This window comes from Leuresthes tenuis, unplaced genomic scaffold (genome assembly GCF_036924035.1).
Source record: "Leuresthes tenuis unplaced genomic scaffold, fLeuTen1.0.hap1 SCAF_1, whole genome shotgun sequence".
Taxonomy (NCBI): Eukaryota; Metazoa; Chordata; class Actinopteri; order Atheriniformes; family Atherinopsidae; genus Leuresthes; species Leuresthes tenuis.
The window spans coordinates 18,934,815-18,956,512 of NW_027325355.1; the positions used below are offsets into that span (position 1 = coordinate 18,934,815).

Here is a 21,698-nt window from a genome sequence, read left to right on the forward strand (position 1 = left end):
TGCAGTTTGTTTAATAAACAAATCTTAATAATACAGCTAATGTTAAAGTTGCAAAAAAAGCCTAAACGTGTAGTTTATTTGAAAGAAAAAGAGTCAGCATAACAATATCTATTCTGAAGTTATTTTTATTTCTTTGTGCAGCTGCAGTACTCTGTCAGAAACAACAGGGGGCAGCATTGCAAAACATATGAGATGGTTAACCCAGCTAAAAACCAAAGAAAAACGATAGGGAAAACATGGCATGACCCAAAACAAGTGATTTTGACCCTCCAAATTGCTGAATTATTGTACAAATTCGCGGTTTTATTTAAAACATGCTGCGGACATTGTATCGGGCCGGTGGCGCAATTTTGAAGGTAAACACCCGACGTTTAGTATGACCTCTGGTTATTGTGGTTTGGTAATATTAGCAAGCTTGCTACCTCGCTACTATGCTATATTTAGCTGGTAATGTTGGTAGTAGCCGGTATTTGCAGCACCTGCCATTTAATGTTCCTTTATGCACTTTAAAAATAAGTTGTTTCTCCGTGAAATAACTACAAAATATTACCTTTGAGAAACAGAGGCACGCTTACAGTGGCTGCTCCTTACAAACCATCCAACCGGATGTTCATTATAGTTAACGCAGCGCAGGTGTTCACAGACGTGACGTATAACCGATATTGATATTTACCGTTTTCTATGTACGTTTTCATCACTATGACGATGTTGCCCGATGTTCCTCAGAAACTTCTACACACACTTTAAGCTTTAGTAAGCACTTTAACACTTTGGTACAGGTGTGACTGTTTTGCTCATCGCTTTCTGCAGAACTCCCAGCGGACTGCACCCAGATGGTGGATGAGTCCGGCCCAGCAGCGGTGGGCTTCCCGTCTACCCGTGAACACCTTTGTCCTGTTTGTGCCACAGCAAGAGGCCTGGGTCATCGAGAGGATGGGGCGCTTTCACCGAATTTTAGAGCCGGTAGTACTTTTTTATCCAAGAATGAGGCAGAACTCTGTGGAACCACATCACCAGACAAAATATATATATATATATATATATATATATATATATATATATATATACACACAGCCACAGTCCTAAAACCACTCCGTGTGAAGTGAATGTCATTGATTATACTGTTGCGGTTCAATAATCTGTTTGTAAATCTGGGATTCTGGTATGCGGGTGGACGTGGATTTGACACAAACCAGATGCCTTACTCTGATGCAGACCAAACACAACGTCTCCAAACAGGGTGATATATGTCATCACACCTGAGGTCAGGGCCAAAGAGCTCAGACTGTTTACAAAGCCTCAAAACTCCCCAGACCTCAATCCAGTGTCCAAAAAGAAAAAGCCCCTGCCCCCCCTCATGGTTCCTGTGAGTTCTCTTTGTATCGCAAGTGGGACCTTCGACACAATATGCGTTAAGCACTGATCAGCGTTTAAACATCTCTCTGTTTTTACAGGGGCTGAACTTCCTTATTCCCATACTTGACCGAATACGTTACGTGCAAAGCCTCAAAGAGATTGTTATTGACATCCCTGAGCAGTCTTCAGTATCATTAGGTAAGAATTTATATTGTTTTGGAATAAACCTTTTGGATAATTTGTCATTTTAAGTGGCACTCTTAAAAGCCAATGATTGGTCATTTCTTTGTCTTCAAACAGACAATGTGACACTCCAGATTGATGGAGTCCTTTATTTGAGAATCTTGGATCCTTTTAAGGTATGCCATTAAGAATTTAAACCAGCTGGTGGCAGTAGCTCTTTATCTTCTCTATGAAACCCTTTCCTCAAGTTTCATCAGTAGTGTCTCTCCAGGCCAGTTATGGTGTTGAAGATCCAGAATATGCTGTGACTCAGCTTGCACAAACCACAATGCGCTCAGAACTGGGCAAACTCACTCTGGATAAAGTATTCAGGGTAAGAAATGCAGCACTGATCGGAGTGTATTGCGCTACACGCACCATTCCTCTGTGAAGTAATTCGAAGCTCTTGGTTTTCACAAGGAAAGAGAATCTCTCAATTCGAACATCGTTCACTCCATCAACCAGGCGTCAGACGAGTGGGGAATCCGATGCCTGCGTTATGAAATCAAAGACATACAAGTTCCACCTCGTGTCAAAGAGTCCATGCAGATGCAGGTAAAACGCCCACTGCCCGTGCCTTCTTGTTACATTAACTTGTATGTACAAAGATAAAAAGTGAGACAGTTACAACACTTTTCAGGATTATTTAGTCTCCCTGAATATTTGTCTTTGAATTGTGTCTAGGTGGAGGCCGAGCGCAGGAAGAGAGCCACGGTGCTGGAGTCTGAAGGGACACGGGAAGCGGCCATCAACGTTGCAGAAGGCCGCAAGCAATCCCAGATCCTCGCCTCAGAGGGAGAGAAGGCCGAGCAGATAAACAGAGCTACCGGTTGGTGCCATTCCCATCTGATTTAAACTTTATTGGGAGTTTTCCCTCGACTCAGTTACAAGCTTAAACCTCATATGTAATTGAGGGCCTTAAGCCTTCATTCCACTGAATCCACAAAGCATTTAGTTACTGTATGTGCCTGCAGACTGTTACAACACCACACAAGGCTCTCACGTAAAACAAATCCAGCATGGTTACCGACATCTGATCCTCAGGGATGTTCGGAAAAGGAGCTTTAAAGCCCGTCATGTTGCATAAAATCCACAACAAATCTACTTTGTTGTTAGTTTACATGCTGTGTCGTCTCCAGGTGAGGCCCAAGCTGTGTTAGCCAAAGCAGAAGCCAAATCTAAAGCCATTCGTTTGCTGTCAGAGGCTCTGGCTGAGCAGGTATGAACTAAAGTTCTCATTAAAGGATTAGAACTTATTGTGGAGCCTGTGTTAGTCAGAAATCCTTTTCCTTTTCCTCATTAATCTGAATTTCGTCAGCAGAACGGAAACGCCGCAGCCTCACTGAGTGTCGCTGAACAGTACGTGTCTGCGTTCTCCAACCTCGCCAAAGAGTCCAACACGGTGCTCCTGCCTTCCAACACCGGCGACATCAGCAGGATGGTCACACAGGTATATAAAAAATGTTTGATAGTTTTGACAACATAGCACCACCCTAAAACAAAAGTCATGTACTGAACTACTGCCACACATGGGTAACGCTTTCCACTCTGTGTCCCTGCCCTCAGGCCATGACTATTTACAGCACACTATCCAAACCAAGACTAAAACACGAGAGCATTACAGCCGAGACAGAGGAGACTGCCGAAGAGCCTCCGGTCCAGTCAACATCAGCTCAGTAAAGGAGGACACCATCACTGCTCGAAACTGCAGCACAGAGGAAGCCACATGTGTGGAGTACAATGGCGCTGCTGTGCGGAGCTCCTGGCTGTCTGGTGCAAAGGGCACTCTATCTTCTGCTGAGCACAGGATGTCGAGAGGGACCAGCGGCACTCTATAAACAGAGACGATGCCAAGCGAGGACAGCTGGGGAGAGACAGAATCTGTTTGTAAATCGTGTTATTTGTGTTGGTCATGTGTTGAACCTAAGCTGCATCCACTGTGCCGTGACAGAGACGTTTGCTCTTCCACCTGCAGCTTCTTCATCGCCTCGCTGCCAGTGAGGTCACATTTGGGGGAGGGGAAAATAAACCAATGTGAGAAGGCTATTAAAGAATCCATGTTGCAGTGACATTTCTGTCCATCTGATTGCCTTAGATTGAATTCTAAAGTATTACCAATTGAATTTCAGAGACCAAAGCATTTCTGCATCGCAGGTCTAGATGCCTGCAGCACAGTTTCGGGTCCAGGCCTCAAGCTGGATGTGTCTTCCAACTCTGAAACGGCACAAATAGGAGCCTTTTTAGAGGTAGTTGACTGAGTCAGTCTTTCGCCTCAAATATTTCAGCCAGATGAGACCTGAATACTCATATTGGTTCGATTTTAAATAGGCTTTGCAGCTGTTTTACTTAAAAAAGAAATGTGGGTATATATAGAGAAATATATATTTACAGGAAAATCAATTAAAACAGCCATTTTTAAAACAAGCAACCCTGTAATATGCAGGTGTATTAAAACTGGAAAACAGCTTATCCTATTGGATACCAAAGTAAATCAAATATTTTGCAATGTTCATTTCTAAAAGCATTAGTTGAACCAGTAATTCTTAATCAAAATTTCATTGGCCACCTGCATCTTGATAACCTTCCCTCTCTGTCATCTCTAACTAAATGCTCTGAGTTCCCATGATGAAATGGGAGAAAGCTATGACTGGAATGTTGAATTTGGTTGTGCGGATTTCGACACTGCAAGCAGTCACTTGCCACCGTACGTCTGTCTGCGTGCGTCTAATCCTTGAGCAGGCTGACGGTGACTGGCTCAGAAATCGGATGTTTTCTCATTCGAGCGTTTCCCAGACACACCTCATTCTCCCTCCTCCTCCTCGTCGGCCTCCAATCTCTATTCTGCCTTTTTTCCAGCCTGTCTGGCTGCCACCCCCCCGTAATTTATTTTACAATTGTTGGTAACCGCGTTGCCCTGTGGGGGCTTGAGAGGAAAAGAAACGATTTTATAATTTAGACAAAGATGTAAGCTGCTTCTGCTGCTCTTGTTCCCTCCTCCCCCTCTTCTGTGATACTCAGCCTTGGGGTAGAATAGTTAGGGAGGTATGTGAAGTTTGTCTTTTTTAGCACTTTGAATGGACAAACCCGAGGAAGAAAGAACAGGAGAGAAAGTGAGAGGGGGTAGGGAAAAGAACAAAGATGGAGCCAGATGAAGTGTGAGGGGGAAAAGGCTCTGAGCTGCAGGTGTGAGAGCAATTTAATGAATTCATTTCTGTCTATAACACACACACTCGCACACACAGCCTAACCTTTACAATGAAACAGTGCCTACGGAGTTGAAAGGAAATCAGGAGTTGGGGGGTGCTGACATAAAGCAGAAAGAGCAGAGAGAGACAGCCAAGGTATTAGCAGCTCATAAAAAGGTACTCAAATTCATCACGACTTGCCGCTACTGAACACTCACATTTTTCAAAGTCTTAACAGCTGCTCCCATTACAGGGAATTACTGTGACAGAGAAATGTTGAGAAGATAAATGTGCGAGGAAAAGAAAGGACAAGCGACAAGGAGGAAAATCTGGTTTTCTATGTGACGGTTCAGCCGGTTTTCTGTGTGAGAATTGAGTCATGCATGAGGAGCAGAAAATAGCTCCTCCAGTGAATTTAAATCCTCCGAAAAGAGGATGATGGCATGTGTTGGAAGAAAGGGTGCCAGTGCAGAGGCACTGCGTGCTTCTGCAGACACTGCACAGCCTGCAATTTAGAAGGAAAAAAAGAAAAAGAAAAGGAGTGAACCAGTATAATCAACTGAAATGCATGAACCAAGTCTCTCAGATCCTTCTCCCCGCCCACAAGATACAAGCCTTCCATTCTTGTATTTTTTTTCCTCATTCACTCCAGCGGGAGGCCTGTGAGCAGCACGCACATTCACTCTGTTTGGACAAGAACTCAATACCAAAAGCTGGACTTCTTTTGAAAACTTCTTTTGGGAACAGGATTTAAAATAAGCTCTTTGTATTCTTTTTTTTTCACCATTTGTTGCTCTCCCAAGGATCAGACAGCCTGACAGAAAAGTTGTGACAGATTTGGAAGGAGGCTAAAGAGACAGAGCAAAGGGAAAAAGAGCTTTGCCCGAAGGCTTTTAAAAAAAGAAACGGCAGACAGATAAAGAGGCGGGATTATCTGCACAAGTGTTGTGCAAAGAGGAGGAAAAATATACAGATAAAGAAGACAAGGTGGTGTACAAATGTGAAGGGCAAGGAGAGGAGACTGACGAGGACAACCGGGACTGGAAGGAGAGGGAGATAAATGAGACACTGGGGGATGATTTCAAGTTGAAGGCCAAGCAAGATATGAAGAGAAAGTGAAGACTAAACCAAAACAGAAACACCTGACATCAAATTAACAGCGAGGATGGACGCCCTGCAAGACAAGAGGAGCGACCTCCTCTGAAGAGACGAGAAGAAGGAGTTGTGCTCCACTCGAGGACGAGGAGAAGATTTCCTCATCATGATTTATTCAGCCGATTTCCCAGATTCCAATAACCTGCACGGAAAAAGCAACTTCGTCCCAGGATAGAATGAAGAGAGGAGCACAGAGATACCCACCTAATCTGTGATAACCTTCCTGCTCCTCCTTTTCCTCTCCTTCACCTCAGACTCCTCCACCTTCCTGTCTTCACATCAAGCTCTAAATTTGCCAACTTCCTCCCTCTCTGTCCTAATATCTCCTCTCCCCCTATCCATCTCCTCACTATGTGGATAACAGCTGTGCTTCTATGGATTCTTAATATCAGCTATTTGTGCTCAGGACAAGACTTTGCAGACTATTACCAAACTGGAGACATGGGCACAGAGGTAGGACATCTCATTTCTCTATTTCTCATCTATTAAACACAAGCTTGAGGAGTTTCACTCATGTCTGGAGCTTGACAATTCTGTCAAAATGTCTGTAATTAACTACAAATCAGTGAGAAATTAAAGTAAAAAGCTCAATAAATGACTGAAGAGACATAGTAAAAGCAGATGGTGCAAGTGGTCACTGCACAGTCATTCAAGAATTGAAAATCATATGTTTTGTCCTTAACAGGGAGTAATTCCAAACCAAAATCAGCACTCTATACAACACATTCGTGATCACTAGAGCACAAAATGATGGAAAATCTTTAAAACTGATGACAGCTGAGCCAGATGAGTTGTATTTACTTGTGAAATCTCACTCACATCATTCCCAAGAAGATCTCTTTCTCACGCACAAAGCAGTCATTACATACAAATCCACTTGGGACAAAACAGTTGTGTTATGGGGCTATTCTTTTCTATATTTCTGCATAAATATGGCCTAAATCATCACCAGATTTTCATACACAAGCCATCTTAAACAAATGAGACCAACCTTTCGTGTGACAATCAGGTGAGTGTGGAACCCTAGTTTTATTCAAAGAAGATAGGTCTATCAGGTATGATCCTCAAAAAAGTATTCTCATGAAGATTATAGAAACAAACTTAAGGTGGCAACGTGTCCAGACAAAGAAAAGGCAAAACGACCCATAATGGAGCGCATCATGGGTTTCTTAACAAACCAATTTCTAAGAAGGTGAAGCACCAGATCGTGAACACAACAGAACTATATGAGCGCAGTGGAATGAAAAAGACAAATGCCGGAAATAAAAACAAAAAACAAGATACACAAGAAAGAAGGCAGAAAATCACAACAAAAATGAAAGATAAATAAAACAAACAATGACACCAAAAATGTGGCCTTGTGTCGTTCATGAACCCAAGGAAACAAGATATGAAAAGAAAACTTTAATTTAATAGACGGCATTATGTTTGGAGGAGGAAATCAAATCTGCATTCAAGCAGAAGCAGCTCATCCCATTCCTGAACACGGTGGAGGTAGTTTCATGATTTGGACTAGTGTTGCTGCATCTGGGCCAAAACGCCTTAACATCATTAAAGTCCCAGTGCATTTTTGAATAACAGAAGAAAAAGGGAGACTGGCAGAAAAACATCACCTCAAAGAAATGTAAAATTAGGATTAATACTTGACGGTGTGTCACATCACTGATGGTCATGCAACTTTGGCTGGGGCCGAGGCAAGATGGTATCATTGTATAGATGAGGACATTAACATATTGACTTGGAAAGTAAATTTAATCAACTTAAAAGCCTAGAGTTTATTTACCTGGTATAAAACAAGAAGTCATCAGTTCATTTTACATACTAGCGAATATGGCTATTTTTCATGTGGTGACTGCTAAGTTTCATTCATGTTATTTAAGCACAACTCAAGCGAGATGCTGTTTAGTTGCCATGGTTTCAGAGATTTTGTTTAGTGGGCAGGCAGGGGAGATAAGGATTTTGCTACAAGCTCTTTTGTAATTTGTGAATCCTTCTGAGTAAGTAGCTCTGTAACAAGAAAAATCGCTACCAACAAAAAAAAAAAAAAAGCGTCAGCAGGGACTCAAGTTGTGATGTAAAGAGAGTGACTTTGCCTCGCTTCCAGGAAAAACGTTTTCTTATGCGTGGGAGAAGATGTTAGGCAGTGCCAAGTCATTTAAGTGAACTTGAATCATACATTTTGATGGGGCCGGACAGTTCAGACATGTAATGCAACAGTGCTTACAACGCAACAGTTTCAGACATCTTCAAACGGGATGTTTTTAATGGAAATCAGTCTGAGTGATAAATGCAGGGGTGTGTATACATTTTCATGTCTACATGCCAGCAGTATGTTATGTTGGACACACCCAAGAGTGCTGCACAAATGGTCATTCGTTCATCATGACCTCACAGTTTCTTAGAAATTACTTCATGTCATGTCATGTGATGTGATTACTCAACAACAAAGGAGAGGGATCAAGAAAAAGAGGAAATGTATGTGAAAGCTGTGTAATACAAGTTATTGATGCACATCTAATTTTTCCTACCCTCTCCGTAGCTCCAGCTCTAAACAACTGCCATATCAGACACATGTAAGGAGGTATTTAGTGAAAAAAGACACTGGGCTCAAACACTAAAACCCAGCAAAAAAAAAAAAGACAACATAAACACATCAGGAAAATTGTTATGAGAAACTAAACTAAAGGTAAACAAACTCGTAACACAGCCATGCGCTGTTCTGAGCAGCTTCCCAGCACTCCATGTGAATTAAAAGAATTAATGCCCTCAAAGCAGGCAAATGTCATATGCAGATGTGAGGCAGCGCCCCCATAGTTTGTCATTCTGAATGTCAAAGTCTGCAGTTAACAGTGGAGTAAAATTTAGGTCCCGAGTCCAAGAAAACTTTCAGAGAACTATTCAAAGAGTTGCTTGAAAGGAATATCAAATATCAAACAGTCCTCGTGAAGATTCAGCAGATTCTGTAGAGGCGCTGCACTGCTGTACAGTGCAGCCACAAATTCCCTGCATCCTCACGACAAAAGTCAACAACAAAATTCTGCAAATGAACATCGAAATAAACTTTCTGCCTTTCAGAAACGAGTCATGAGAACTGAAGACATTAAGAAAACAAAAGAAAACAAAAGAGTACCCATCTACCTGTTAAGTACGGAAGAGGACCAATCAAGTTATACGTTTCCAAATGGATTCTGTTAAATACTAGCTAGCTTTGGAAAAAAGAAAGAAAATAGGCTGGTTTCTTTACCAGCAAGCTGATCGGAAGCCAAGCTAAAACACACAGGCTGAAGATTTCCCCATGCCTCTCGCCAATCAATCGTATCACAATCATACATTTACACCCAAGTGCACGGATTAAATTTGGTCTCAAAGTCATGGTTCCCAAAAGAAGAATCTCATGACTCGAGTAAAACTGAGTGACTTAGCTCCCTTGGAGTGGTCATGGCTGGTGGTCATAGTTCATTCAGAAGATCAGTTGTTCAAACGGCCCTTTGGATGTCAAAGGTTTGTGAGTACTGTTAGCATAACTGCAGTCTTGTAATGTATATAATGTTGTTTAAATTAAGACTTTTAAATGTTCAAGCAAATAAAGAATATCATATTTGACATGTTAAAGGATTAGCATAGCTATGAGAAAGAAACCTAAAGGAAAGGTAAATAATGTTAGATATGTTGTTACAGAGGAGATAGGAGTGGGAGGTAAAAGATAAATGGAGAGCAGTGCAGGGATCTGGTTTCTGTTTAGGTAATGCCAGCTGTGCCAGTCTGCACCCTCTCAGCCTGGGAAACTAAACAAGCTCTCTGATTCCCTCCAGGAAGAATTAATAGATGCCACTCAAGAATAATAACAACTCTCAAGTGACATTTATTAACCCAAGGATGACACAGCTGCATCTGTTAGCCAGACTGACACACACAACTGCTTATCTTTCATCAACCGTAACTCTGTGGAGTCGAAAAGAATTATCTATCCATCGTGTTCGAAGAAAAATTATTATGGTGGTGACTCATAGCAGGAAGAAGTTTTTATAAGGGATTTCTACTATAAACTGAGATTTCCCATGTGGGCCTGATCCACAACATGATAATAATAATAATAATGTGAGATGACAATCTCCTGTCTGTTAAGTCCATTTGTGGGGGTTACGCAACATTAGTGGATGTCTTGGGAACTCTTAAACACGAGACTGGAAGTTGATAGCTTTGATTTATATGGAAGCCACATTAAGGATAAACTTGCTCACGGGTGCTGCAGCAGCTGAACAGGTATTCTCAGATTTAATCATCTAGCTTATGTAACAGATGGTAACACAAAGCCAAACAAAAGTAAAGAAAGAAAAATCAACCTTTGCTAAATTTTCGTCAAATCTTCGAGTCGAAGCAACAGTGAGGGTGCGTAGGTGAAGGGAGGGCGCTCTTAATAGCTAACAGTAGCCAACATCAACATGTTACAACACATTGGCAGCTGAGGTATTCACTGTTACACAAACCAGATAATCTGATTCTGTCAATTCTGTAGTATAAAATAGTTTTCCTCTGAAAACATAACCCTTCCTGGAATCCTCCAAAACGCTTAACTCTTCAGAATCAAGAATGTGTATGTTTTTTCTCTAATTGTTTATAAAATGGAAGTTTGTGTCTTAAGAGCCAAATGTGAGTATGTTTGTCTGAAATTCTGTTAAAAAGTTCTGGGTTCTCTCTTTTCTTGTTGTCCAGGCTCCAGCTCAATTGGATAGCCAGCCCAGTTTGGAGACGGTGACAAACATGGATGAGCTCCTACAGCTCATCTACCCTCAGTATGGTTTGATTCAGCACTGCATGAGGAAGAAATCATGGCACACTTCTTCCTCCTCGTCCCCTTCTTTTTCAACTTCTTCGGCGAGCCCCTTAGTCCACTCTAACAATGATGACATGTGGGGTCAGCTGAGGGAGGAGGCTCTTTACAAAATGGATGGAACTTTGGAAGGTAAACTTGAAGGCTTGAAGAATTAATCTGTTTTTTCTCAGTGAATTAATACAAATAATGTGGCTTTTTAAAAGTCTGAACAGCACCAAATGATTTACAACATATGCACTGCCTCTAGATATTTTTCAATATACAAACCTCATTTGTAGAACAGCTGGGAAATTCCCTAAAATGCAAAAAAAACCTTAAAATCTGTCTTTTTATTAATCTCTTTTGAGCCTTTATTTAACAGACGAGTCCATAGAAACAATCATCAGTGTCTTCACTGACTAACTTAATTGTATTAAGAAAATATAAACTCATTTCAATTTTGATGCCAGCAACAGACAACAAAGACTCTAAAATCATGTGAGTGACTGGTGACAGGTGAGGGTGTCAGGATTGGGTATAAAAGAAACATCCGCCAAAGCTTTAGTCTTTCCAAGCAAGGATAGGTGGTGACTTACCGACCGTATGCCAAACACTTTCAGATAATCATCCTCATTATCTTAAAAAAGAGGGACAAAAATCTCTATGCAAGATTACAAGTGATTTTGGTCTTTTAGTATCAACAGAGACGAATATTGTGAAAATATTCAAAGTCTGAGGCAAGATTTCACTGAACAAAATTTAATCTCTGATTGGCAGAAAGAAAAAAAAAACATTCTGTGATTCTGAGTCCACATTTTTGCTGCTTTTGGGGGGGGGAAAAGTGACTCCCCATCCTATGTGCCTGTTAACAGAGAAAGGGCACATAAATGTCTACAGCATACAGGTCACTGAGGGAACCATAGATAGGAATACGTACATGGAATTCAGGAATTTTTATATACATATATATATTCCACCATTAAGGCATTGTCTTTTTTACAGGAGGTCAGTGGTTATTTCAGCAGGACAAAGCAAGATCTCGTCCTGCCCAACAGAGTGAGGCAGAGCTGCCTGCAGTCCTGATCTTTTTCCTATTAAATAAATTATGGCCATTAAGTGGAGGAGTATCAGACAACAACACACACAGACTGCTGAGCAGCTTAAATGTTCTATCCGCAGATAACAGAAACAGATTCCACTAATAACTCAAGCAATTAGTATCCTCAGTTCCTAAATTATTCAAAAGTATATCTAAAAGGTCTCTGGCATCATATTTTATTTAATTATTTTTACATAGTTCCTAAATACAATTGCATTGGTCAGTTCAACTAAGTCTGAAACTAATTCAATAAAACACAGATTTCACTTATTATTGCATTTTAGAAAATGGAAACACAATTTGTTTAGGAAAAAAATCCAGGGTGATGTAATCAGAAAAATGATCTTTCTACGGACTGCCAGACTGATTTTATTGCACAGGAGACAGATAAAAGTGGGTGGTATTTGAAAGGCTGATGATTTCCTGCCCAACAGTCTCTCTTGTACTGAGATTCTCAGCAAACAGCATCCATTCCCTTAATCGTGTTTTTAGTCATTCTCGAGGAGATCCAACGAACCTCATGCCAGCCCAGGGAGGTTTGTGTTGAGGTTGCCAAAGAATACCCAGAATCCACCAGTCAGTTCTACCTCCCTCGCTGTGTGGCGCTGCATCGCTGCGGTGGATGCTGTGCCAACGAGGCTTTTTACTGCACCAACACGAGTTACACGCTTGTCAACAAAACGGTAAGTAATGCAATTAGATTCTCTTCTCCCTCTCGTCTATCTGCTACACGACTGTGCTGGCATTTTTCTGCTCACACACCTCAAACAGCCTCTGAAAGTAGGACAGAAACCAATCTGCCCAGTTACGTAACCTAATAAAGTAAAAACACACCCAACTCCTTTGAGAGTAGGCTGCAACTGGACATCCAATCAATACAGTGTGAGCAGTCACGCACAGTTGTGTAATCTCTCAAAAATTACATCTACAAACACACAACCAGTCATGTTGTTATGTGAGCAGAAGAAAAGTGTTTTCTATCACACTGCACTGTTTCACACACACATATCTAACCTTTATCCTCTCCGCTGTCAGCTGATGGAACTGTCTCCACCCAGGATGGATCGCTCAGTGGTCATGGTTACCTTCGTCAACCACACTTCGTGCGAATGCCTATCCAAGCGGCCGCTCCACTCCATCATAAGACGGGCAACGACAGATCACCTGTGAGAAAGAGTGATATACGAATGATATGTCTGTCTCCTGGCATCTGTGAATTACTGTTCCTGTATTTATGCAATACTAACATCTATGTGTGCGTATGTATAGGTGTTCCCCTCCTGAACGTCCCTGTGCCTCGGGGTCATTATGGGATCCTGTGAACTGTCTGTGCGTCTCTACAGACATGATCAACTACTCTCAGAGAGAAACAGGTAAGTGTGCAACTGTCACATTGCTCGGATCAGTCAAATTCCTCTGGGGACCTAAAAATGTAGCCAAAAAATATCGAAGGCATATCTGACCACGAAAAAGCAAGTGTATCACTGGCACACTTGTTATGTTGAAAAAGTTGTGAACCCATGCTTTAGATCAGTGTTCCTCGACTTTGGTCCTTGGGAGCCACAGCCCTGCATATTTTAGATGTTTGCCTTCGCCGGCACACCTGATTCAAATGAAATGGCTCTCCTCGACAGCTTGTCCTCAGGATCTGCAGAGGCCTGTTAGTGACCCCAAAAATTTGAGACATTGTCTCAAAGCAGGGAAATATCTAAAACATGCAGGGCGGTGGCACCGGAAAACCACATATGTGGAACACTTCTTTCAGGCTCTAGACAACAGACGACTGCTCTGCTTTTTGCTGCGCTGGAGTGACTGAGAAGCTCAGGGTTTATTGAGCTGATATGTGACAAATGACTTATAACATGATTTCTGACTGGCGTTACTTGCGATGTTGTGTTTTCCCAGTTTGGGTCAGTTTATCACATGGCTAACAATAAGATTTAGCTTAAAAGAAGGATCAGTACCAGTTGGCTCTAGTCAAACTGCAGATAAGGGAATTGAGAATTAAATGGCCCATCGAGTGCTTTTATGTTTTGGTTTGCGATGTTGTAGTTTGAACTGGGTGTGTTAGCTATGTTTGTGCTGTTGTGAGCTCTCTTCTTGTTTCTTTTAATATATCCTCTGGTCTATGATAAATCTGGTGCTCAAATGTTATCAAGTGTATCTTGTGTCCAAGACAGATTTTAAATAAGACACACTAGAGGAGGGCGGGATGGAGTGAAATTGAGTTTCTCAATTCATGCCCTAAAACCAGCTGCAATGAAACTTCATGGTTGAAAAGGGAGCTGTTGTACTCCTGTTCTTCTTTATTTTGCCTTGGCAGGAAAGCCCACCAAGCAACAGGGTCAGATTAAAATCACGATAAAGCGGACTTGATCACTTCTTCTAATCATATCGATTCTGAAATGATTGCTGGCAAATCCAAGAAGATATAGCTCAGGGGTTACACAGGCTAGCTAATTGCTAGAAGGCTGCTTGTTGGAGATGATGCTGGTATTAACTGTTGGTTGGTGAATAGCAATACCAATTAGGAAATAGGAAAACCAATAACCATAGGGAAAAGAATAGGGAAAACTAAATACATTACATTAAATGAAGTAAAGGAATTAAATAATCTAATTCAAATAAAAATGAAAAAATTGTAATCAAATGAGCATTAAATGAGATTAGATCATATCAGATTAGATTAGATTCAACTTTACTGTTATTGTGCCGAGTATGGGTACAGAGCCAATGAAATGCATTTAGCATCTAACCAGAGGTGCAATATACATAATTATTTACATAAGGTGTAGTGGAAATCTTATAGGAATAAATATCTATTGTAAAAATATGTACATTGTTAAGAGAGTGCTTATATTTGAGGTATGCACATACAGTGAGTGGAGAATGCTGATTACAGAATAATATGTACATAGGCGTAGGGCCTGAGTAAGACACATAAGCAGTGCAGAAGGTGCAAGGATGCAGTAAAGTGACAGTACTATGGTGTAAGTTGAAAAGTTTAAAGTTTAAAGTGATGGTGCAGAATTCAACAGGGTCACAGCCTCAGGAAAAAAGCTCTTCCTGAGTCTACTAGTGCAGGAGCAGAGGCTCCTGTAACATCTGCCAGATGGGAGAGGGGTGAAAAGACTATGGCTTGGATGAGAAACATCCTTGATGATGTTTCTCACCCTGTCCAGGCAGCGTTTGTGGTAAATGTCTTGGATGGTGGGTAACTGGGCGCCTGTGATGCGTTGGGCATATACTCACAATAACAAGTCCACATTTATACATTTATGTATCTTTCTAAATCTAAACTTCATCTTCTTTAGACAGATCGTTCCGAAGAACTTTGCTGATGTTTAAAAAAGACACATGGATATTGCTTTTTAAATGTTCCACAGCTCTGACACAGAATGCAAAGTTATACAAGACATCGCCACTGAGCTGGTCTTAGGTTGTGATACAGATTTTTTTTTTTTTCTCCTCCGGGACAATTGGTTGGCCACCACAGTCAAATGATGATGACGGTGCCAAAACAGAAAATTAAATGATTTGAAACAAATTCCCCACTGACGTAGTGTTGATTCAGTAGCAGCAGGAATGTCTCTGAGGCATTTTACTTGTACAATCATGCACTAGCATCTTATGCTGCTTTGAATTTTTCCAATGCTAAACTAGCATAACTAACTTATTACATTGTTAGAAAATATCCTTTTTTATGCCGCAAAAACTAATTTCCCTTTTTAGGATTAATAAAGACCTATTCAAAATAAGTCACATTCTACTTGTTTCTAATTAACACAAATGTGCAAAATTTCTACATGGTTGAGTAAATATGTCAACCTGATCTTTCCTGGGAATTGGGCTTAAGAATAAAGTTTCCACATGTAAATCTGGTGTAATGAATGTAAACAGAGGCGCTTTCTCCTCTTTGGAATTACCACAGTTATGTGACAAGCTCCACTGACAGTCTAGAAAAAGAAAATACCAGCCTCTCTGCAACTTTAACCACAGTTGCTGTAGCTGCTTGCCCTACTGGCATCCACGAAACAATAATTAGCCCCGGGAGGCTTTCAGCTAAACATTGTTATCGAGATGCTGAAGATTAGCAGGTACAATGTTTATAAAGTTCATCTTGGCTCAGCCAATTATCATGCCAACATCTGGTAATTAGCAGCAACCCAGTGTACATATGAGGCTGTTGGAAATAAACTAAAGTAGTGTGAATTCATTTAGAGAGTCCTTGGAAATATATATGAAATTCCCTGACGATCAAATAATTATAAAGATATTTCTGTACAAATATCCACCTCGCAGTGACACTAGAGGCCACCAAAGCTATTAGGTTTCATCCTCTGGGGACAGCGATTGGGCAATGTTGCATGAAGCTGGGAAAGAAAAAAAGGAAAACTAAACTTACTAAACACTGCTATCCTCATTTTGCTGTGTGTCTTCCAGAGGTGCTGGACTCAGGTCTGCTGGCTCTCTGCGGGCCCAACAGGGTTCTGGAGGAGTCCACCTGCGAGTGTGTCTGTCAAAACGGACTCACGGAGGCCAGCTGCGATCCAGGCTGGAAACTGGACCAAAACACCTGTAAGGAGGGTTTTAGTTAAGGCACATACTTTAAACATTGTTTTAGGCTGACTCAAGCAACAATAATAGGAGAATGGAAAAAAAAAAGTCCAAATATACCTGCCCCTGTCAGGCCAACATGTGTATATGTTTATATGGGGCAACTGGAGGTAATAAACAAGCACCATTTGGGATTTTCCATGGGTTGCATATCGGCGCAATGTTAATTGTCCGTGTGGGTTTGATGGAGGATCACAGTGGGTGATGGGTGGTCCCACGTAGGTTTCCTCATACAATTGTTAAATTCTAATTCCTAAATCTAGTAGCTAATTTCAAGCTTAAGCTCGGATTTCCCGTTACTGATCCAGCTAGTACTTACATGGGGATCCCTCATGGGTTAACCTATCTGAATGACCTAAGTGTGCCCCGGATAACATGGCAGTTCGTTATATAACTGAGCATAATCAATGTTGGCAATTAACACTGATGTAAATATGGAACCCATGGGAAATCCCATATGGGCCCTGTTTTCAGCTTCTTTATTATCAACAGAGGGCCAACATACACATGTTGTAGCCACTCAAGCGTGGCTTATGCTTCATCAAGACCGGTTTACTGTAAATACTCCAAAGAGCTGTTAATGTGATCGTAACAGATCAAGATCAAGACTGAAACAGATAAAAGGAGCTTTTGGAAAGTAGAGTTTCATGGAAACAAGTAAGAACATGACCGTGCTGACTCCCCATGTGCCATGCAATGTGATTTATTAGATTTAATTTATCAAAATAGCCTCTCCTTTTTTCTCTGGTGATGTTATTCTTGTTCTTCTCTCAGGTGAGTGCCAGTGTGAAGGACAAGTCGAGGGGAAGTTGTGTCCCGCTGGCCAGCGGTGGGACGATGAGCTGTGCGGGTGTGTGTGCGCGGTGGAGTGTCCAAGGCACCAGCCCCTGAACCCAGACACCTGCCTGTGTCAGTGCAGAGAGAGTCCACAGTCGTGTCTGCGGCAGGGAAAGAAGTTCAACCCCAACAACTGCAGGTACGTGCACAAGAAGACCTGTGCTTTCACCTGTCCTTGTTTATAATATGAACTGCCATGTAGTTAAAAACACACTCATAAAGAAAACTAAGAGAGCATAAAATATGTGAGCAGCATTGGGGGTGATGCGTCGTAGATTCAAGGGCCAAAGGAGGTGATTTATGAAGAGGGATGGCTCAGACCAGCATATTTTGTCTTAAAACCCATAGATTTTGCTGTATGTAAAACAGAGGTGGCAAAGACAATCATCAGGTTCTAGTAACTTTGACTCCATAAAAAACTCTATGGCTTAAAAGCAGCAAACCTGTTGGGATCGTGAGTTACCTGAACCAGCAGCTTACCGTGAAAGATCTGCTCCTGTATGTGGTGTTCCAGATAACTGCATGGCCTATGGGGTGTCATCACAACTCTTCGCCTTGGGAGCTCTGGGATAAGGAGTGAGAACAACTGCACCAAGAAATCTCGATGGACATGTCAAACATTCCACATAACTTTGTCCCTTCGATTTCTTTCGTTCACATGTTTCCATGTGACCTTTTATGGACATCGGGCCTCCAAGAGCATGTGTGTCGCGGTTCCCACAGCCAGCATTCAAGGGATCAACCTTCCTCTGACCCAGGAGGCCAACAGAGAGACAGAGAGGGAGACTCAATGAACTTGATGACAGTCAGCAGAGCAGACAGGCAGGCAGCTCAGAGACAGATGGAGTGACAGGCACTATGAAAACACATGAGACATGAGCTTTGATCTGAATGATTTATACCCGTAGCTTTACGTGTGGGAAAGTTCTTGCATATAAGTAACCTTTGATATTAAGATCTTTACTCAAACCTTTCCTCAGTTTAACTGGAATTCCCTTAAAAGCTTGAAGTCAAAGTCTTTCATCCATATTAAGCCAAAAAAACTTTGTAGAATTAAAATATCTAATAGCGTAAAGAAAAAAAATTCCAGACATGGCCAAGCCGAAGTACACTGGCATGCAAAGGACTAACTGCATTTGTTCTCAAGAACTGTTGGTATTTATTTCAATTCATCACTCCCTCGACCAGTGAAATTTCATGATTGACCCATCGCTGTGTTTAACAGTTGGAGAAGATCATATTTGTGGAGATGTCACTGCACGGTTGAGCAGTGTACCATCGCTCCATACTCTGCTAAATCTTTCTGAAGGTTTTTCTATCAAACAGGGGATTTTAATAAGCTTTTAAGCAATCTTTTGAGCAGTTCTCTCCTAATGTGTTGTTGATTTTGTTGAGCAAAATGTTCATATAGCTTCAAAATATGTAGCACCTGGCCTTTCTGAATGATGGTTGTGAACAAGTTCTAAGTTGATTTTGTCTGGAACCATGGTAAAAGATATCAGACAGCCTAAATCGTGAGGGCATGGCATAATTTTTCATATTTTCAATCGGTTGTAAAAACTAGATACCCACAAAGGTAAATGCTAAGTGTTACTTGTAGGCAACTTCAGGTGCTAACTGACAAAACTCACAATAACAGGCTAAAATAATTTACTTTTAGGAAGAGTAAAAGAGGTATAAAATATAGTTGACAATTCTGGACAAATATGTGATACAGTGTCATTAAGTAGGGATTTAAGTTGCAAAACTAAACTTTAAAACTAATAAAGCCAATGTTGAACAGTAAGATGCTGCATCAAAGATATCCCTTTTGCTTGTTAGGTTAGCTTAATCAAATGTTCCCTATTCTAAACTGGGTCATACTAACTCAGAGAGATACACATTTCTCAATTCTTTTTTTAATTCCTAAGGAAAAGAACATACTTTCTAATACAACAAATATCATCTTTTCCCCTCAAGCTAAGTGTTGGAAGTTACGCTACCTCTGGTTGCTAATGTTAGCAGACTGTTTTTCCCCACAACCACAAATTCACACATCATAAAAGACTTTACTAGCTAAATCACTTATTAAGATTCCTGCATTTGTTTACTGGCAAGCAAATATAGCAGCTATGTCAAGTGTTTTCCCTTGGGCTTACAAAAAGCTGATGCAACAAAATCCAGCTTTTTATCAACACATTTATTGTTCTTTTCCATCAGTCTCTTTTGTATTGTTTTGTCTATTTTGTTTGATTCAACATCTGGTCACAGGAGGTAGTCCACAGGCGACCATGCACCTGCTGAGATTTTGAAGTAGAGAGTTCCCACATTCCTCCCCTCCCTGAAAAAATATTCCCTTTTCTGTCTCACACAGAATCTTTAGATTGCAAATAAAACTTGGATCAGGCTTTATCCAAAAGGGATGTGGTGATCTGAATAATCCATAGTATGCATGCCAAAAATAAATAGTCTCCTGTGTCTGCATTTTATTTCTCCTGCGCTCCACCTCCCAACCCAACCTGTCTCAAAAATGTGTTTCTCTCCCATCTGGTTTTCAATCCCAATTTTTATACACATTTCTTTCTCTTATCTCCTTTTTTTTCCATTCATCAATGCCTTTCCTGTCTCTAGCTGTTACAGGCTTCCCTGCAGGAACCCGAGACGTGTGTGCCAGGAGGGATTTTACTACAGCTACCAGGTCTGTCAGTGCATTCCCAACTACATGAAGTGGAATTAACTGACAAAAAGCCAAGAAGAAGGAAAGGACTGAAGACGCTGCCATTTACCTTTGACCTCAAACTTTTTAGTCTTAACAAAGGGTCAAGATAGTGAGAGAGCTTCCTGGGCAATGAGGCAGGAAGTGGAGCTAAATATTTACATGTGCTGACAACATATTACAAGCAACACTTAGGGGAATTTATGCTGTCTGCGAAAAATCATAGAAGATGATCAAAGAACTTGTCAGTAAAATCAAAAGATAAGGAGCCCAACAAATCCAGATAAACTAGTTTAAAAAGGAGGAACGAAAGAGAGAAAATTGACTCTGGGATTGAACCGTTGGCCTTCTTTTCTTTTTTTGACAATCCAATCCCAAATGGAAACAGCCAATTGCACCTGGAAACTACCTAAAGAAAAAGACATGACAACGAGGTAGAGCAGACCAATCAGACGCAGATCCAGCGTTCGTCCATGCTGCAACGTGTTGGAGCAAGCGTGCCAACCAACTGCAGAGACAGCGCTCATGTCTGTGTGAAACGGAATGAGGAAAAAGATAATAACAGACCAGGCTCCATGCTTTTCAAAAAAAAAAAAAAAAAAAAAAAAAAAAAAGATGACATATGCTTCAGGCGACTTCATACTCTGGCTGGAGGAGTTATTGTGCAGTAATCATGTCATGTGAGGTCTACTGCATGCCGTCGGGCCCTTTTACTCCCTCCTTTAGTTGAGATGAATCTGTTTGGTTTTCCTACACTGGGGGAATCAAGGGAATCTCCCAGTGCAGCTGAGTTGTGTTGTTTTTCCTAATTGGTTTGAAAGTAAAACTGTATTTTTACAAAACTGGCTTCCATCAAAATTTCAATTCCACCTAAACATTTGCAGATTTCTTCTTTTGTCTACTACATTGCTTTGCTGAAACATCCTCGAATCCAGTCAAAACTTGGGTCCAGTTCTGGATCTTCCACTAATTTATCTTTGCGTGTTCCAAGTAATATTATTTGTATATATATTCAATGTTTTCATATTTAAAACAGTGAAACGTTTCAAATGAAATCCTGACTAGTCGTACGATGCTCTATTTAAGTTGCTACAACTATTGTGTTGAAGTGAAACAATTTCCGTCTTTGTACGTCTCTGTTTTAACTTCATGGAGAATCTGGATGATGTCATTTAGACACCTTAACAGCTTTAAGAAAGGTTTGTTGTCTAAAGAAATATATAAAATGTTAAGATGAAGAGTTATTGCAGTGTAAATATGATTGTTGTGTTTGTGCTATATGGATGTGGAAACACCTGCAATTCTTTTTCTTCATGCTTAAATTATTAAGTATTGATTAAAAGCCTAGTCTGACTGGCCTATCTTGTTATTACATTTACATCTGTGAAAGGATTTTTCAACCGTTTTCATTCCTTTTAGGCTAAAGTTTTATGCATCAGGACATAATTAAGGATTAAAAACTAAGTCAAGATGCAGGTGCAGTGTGTGTAAACTAACCACACCCTTTCTGCTTCTGTATGTTAAATGTTAAAGTTCATAGCTGTAAAATGACAAACAGACTCAGGTTTGGAAAGTCTCATCTAAACAAACCACAGGACTTCTGGAACAATGTCCTTTGGACAGACGAGACCAAAGTGGGATGTTTATTTCTACACCTCATACTAACTGTCGAGCACGGAAGTGGAGGGCTGATGATTTGGGCTCAGTTTTTTTGCAAAT

At 40.9% G+C, this 21,698-nt stretch overlaps 2 protein-coding genes across 3 annotated transcripts; both read left to right on the top strand.

Moving 5' to 3' along the window:
• Positions 1-219: 219 nt before the first annotated feature.
• On the top strand, positions 220-3,647 carry LOC140311880 (stomatin-like protein 2, mitochondrial). Its single transcript, XM_072389502.1, has 10 exons — positions 220-356; positions 811-963; positions 1,455-1,554; positions 1,657-1,715; positions 1,811-1,912; positions 1,999-2,133; positions 2,263-2,407; positions 2,718-2,797; positions 2,900-3,028; positions 3,145-3,647. Exons 1-10 carry the CDS (start codon positions 315-317, stop codon positions 3,256-3,258), a joined length of 1,059 nt encoding a protein of 352 aa, XP_072245603.1. The 5' UTR covers positions 220-314; the 3' UTR covers positions 3,259-3,647.
• Positions 3,648-5,379: 1,732 nt separating this feature from the next.
• Positions 5,380-21,337, top strand: LOC140312252 (vascular endothelial growth factor C-like). 2 transcript variants are annotated; one of them, XM_072390128.1, is made up of 8 exons: positions 5,380-6,371; positions 10,632-10,881; positions 12,323-12,513; positions 12,866-12,996; positions 13,100-13,203; positions 16,274-16,408; positions 17,222-17,423; positions 17,799-18,357. In XM_072390128.1, exons 1-8 carry the CDS (start codon positions 6,270-6,272, stop codon positions 17,800-17,802), a joined length of 1,119 nt encoding a protein of 372 aa, XP_072246229.1. In that variant the 5' UTR covers positions 5,380-6,269; the 3' UTR covers positions 17,803-18,357. The 2 variants fall into 2 exon arrangements, with proteins under 2 accessions (XP_072246229.1, XP_072246148.1); XM_072390047.1 differs by lacking the exon at positions 17,799-18,357 and adding an exon at positions 19,895-21,337 and having other exon boundaries at positions 5,381-6,371.
• Positions 21,338-21,698: the final 361 nt, after the last annotated feature.

What these genes read in the sequence shown, in the direction of transcription:
- LOC140311880 (XM_072389502.1), top strand. Translation starts at nt 315, where the DNA reads ATGCTGCGGACATTGTATCGGGCCGGTGGCGCAATTTTGAAG. An exon ending in GAATCTTGGATCCTTTTAAG is followed by an intron (nt 1,716 to 1,810) that starts GTATGCCATTAA and finishes GTGTCTCTCCAG; the next exon opens with GCCAGTTATGGTGTTGAAGA. An exon ending in CAGAGGCTCTGGCTGAGCAG is followed by an intron (nt 2,798 to 2,899) that starts GTATGAACTAAA and finishes TTTCGTCAGCAG; the next exon opens with AACGGAAACGCCGCAGCCTC.
- LOC140312252 (XM_072390047.1), top strand. Translation starts at nt 6,270, where the DNA reads ATGTGGATAACAGCTGTGCTTCTATGGATTCTTAATATCAGCTATTTG. An exon ending in CGGGCAACGACAGATCACCT is followed by an intron (nt 12,997 to 13,099) that starts GTGAGAAAGAGT and finishes GCGTATGTATAG; the next exon opens with GTGTTCCCCTCCTGAACGTC. An exon ending in TTCAACCCCAACAACTGCAG is followed by an intron (nt 17,424 to 19,894) that starts GTACGTGCACAA and finishes TCCTGTCTCTAG; the next exon opens with CTGTTACAGGCTTCCCTGCA.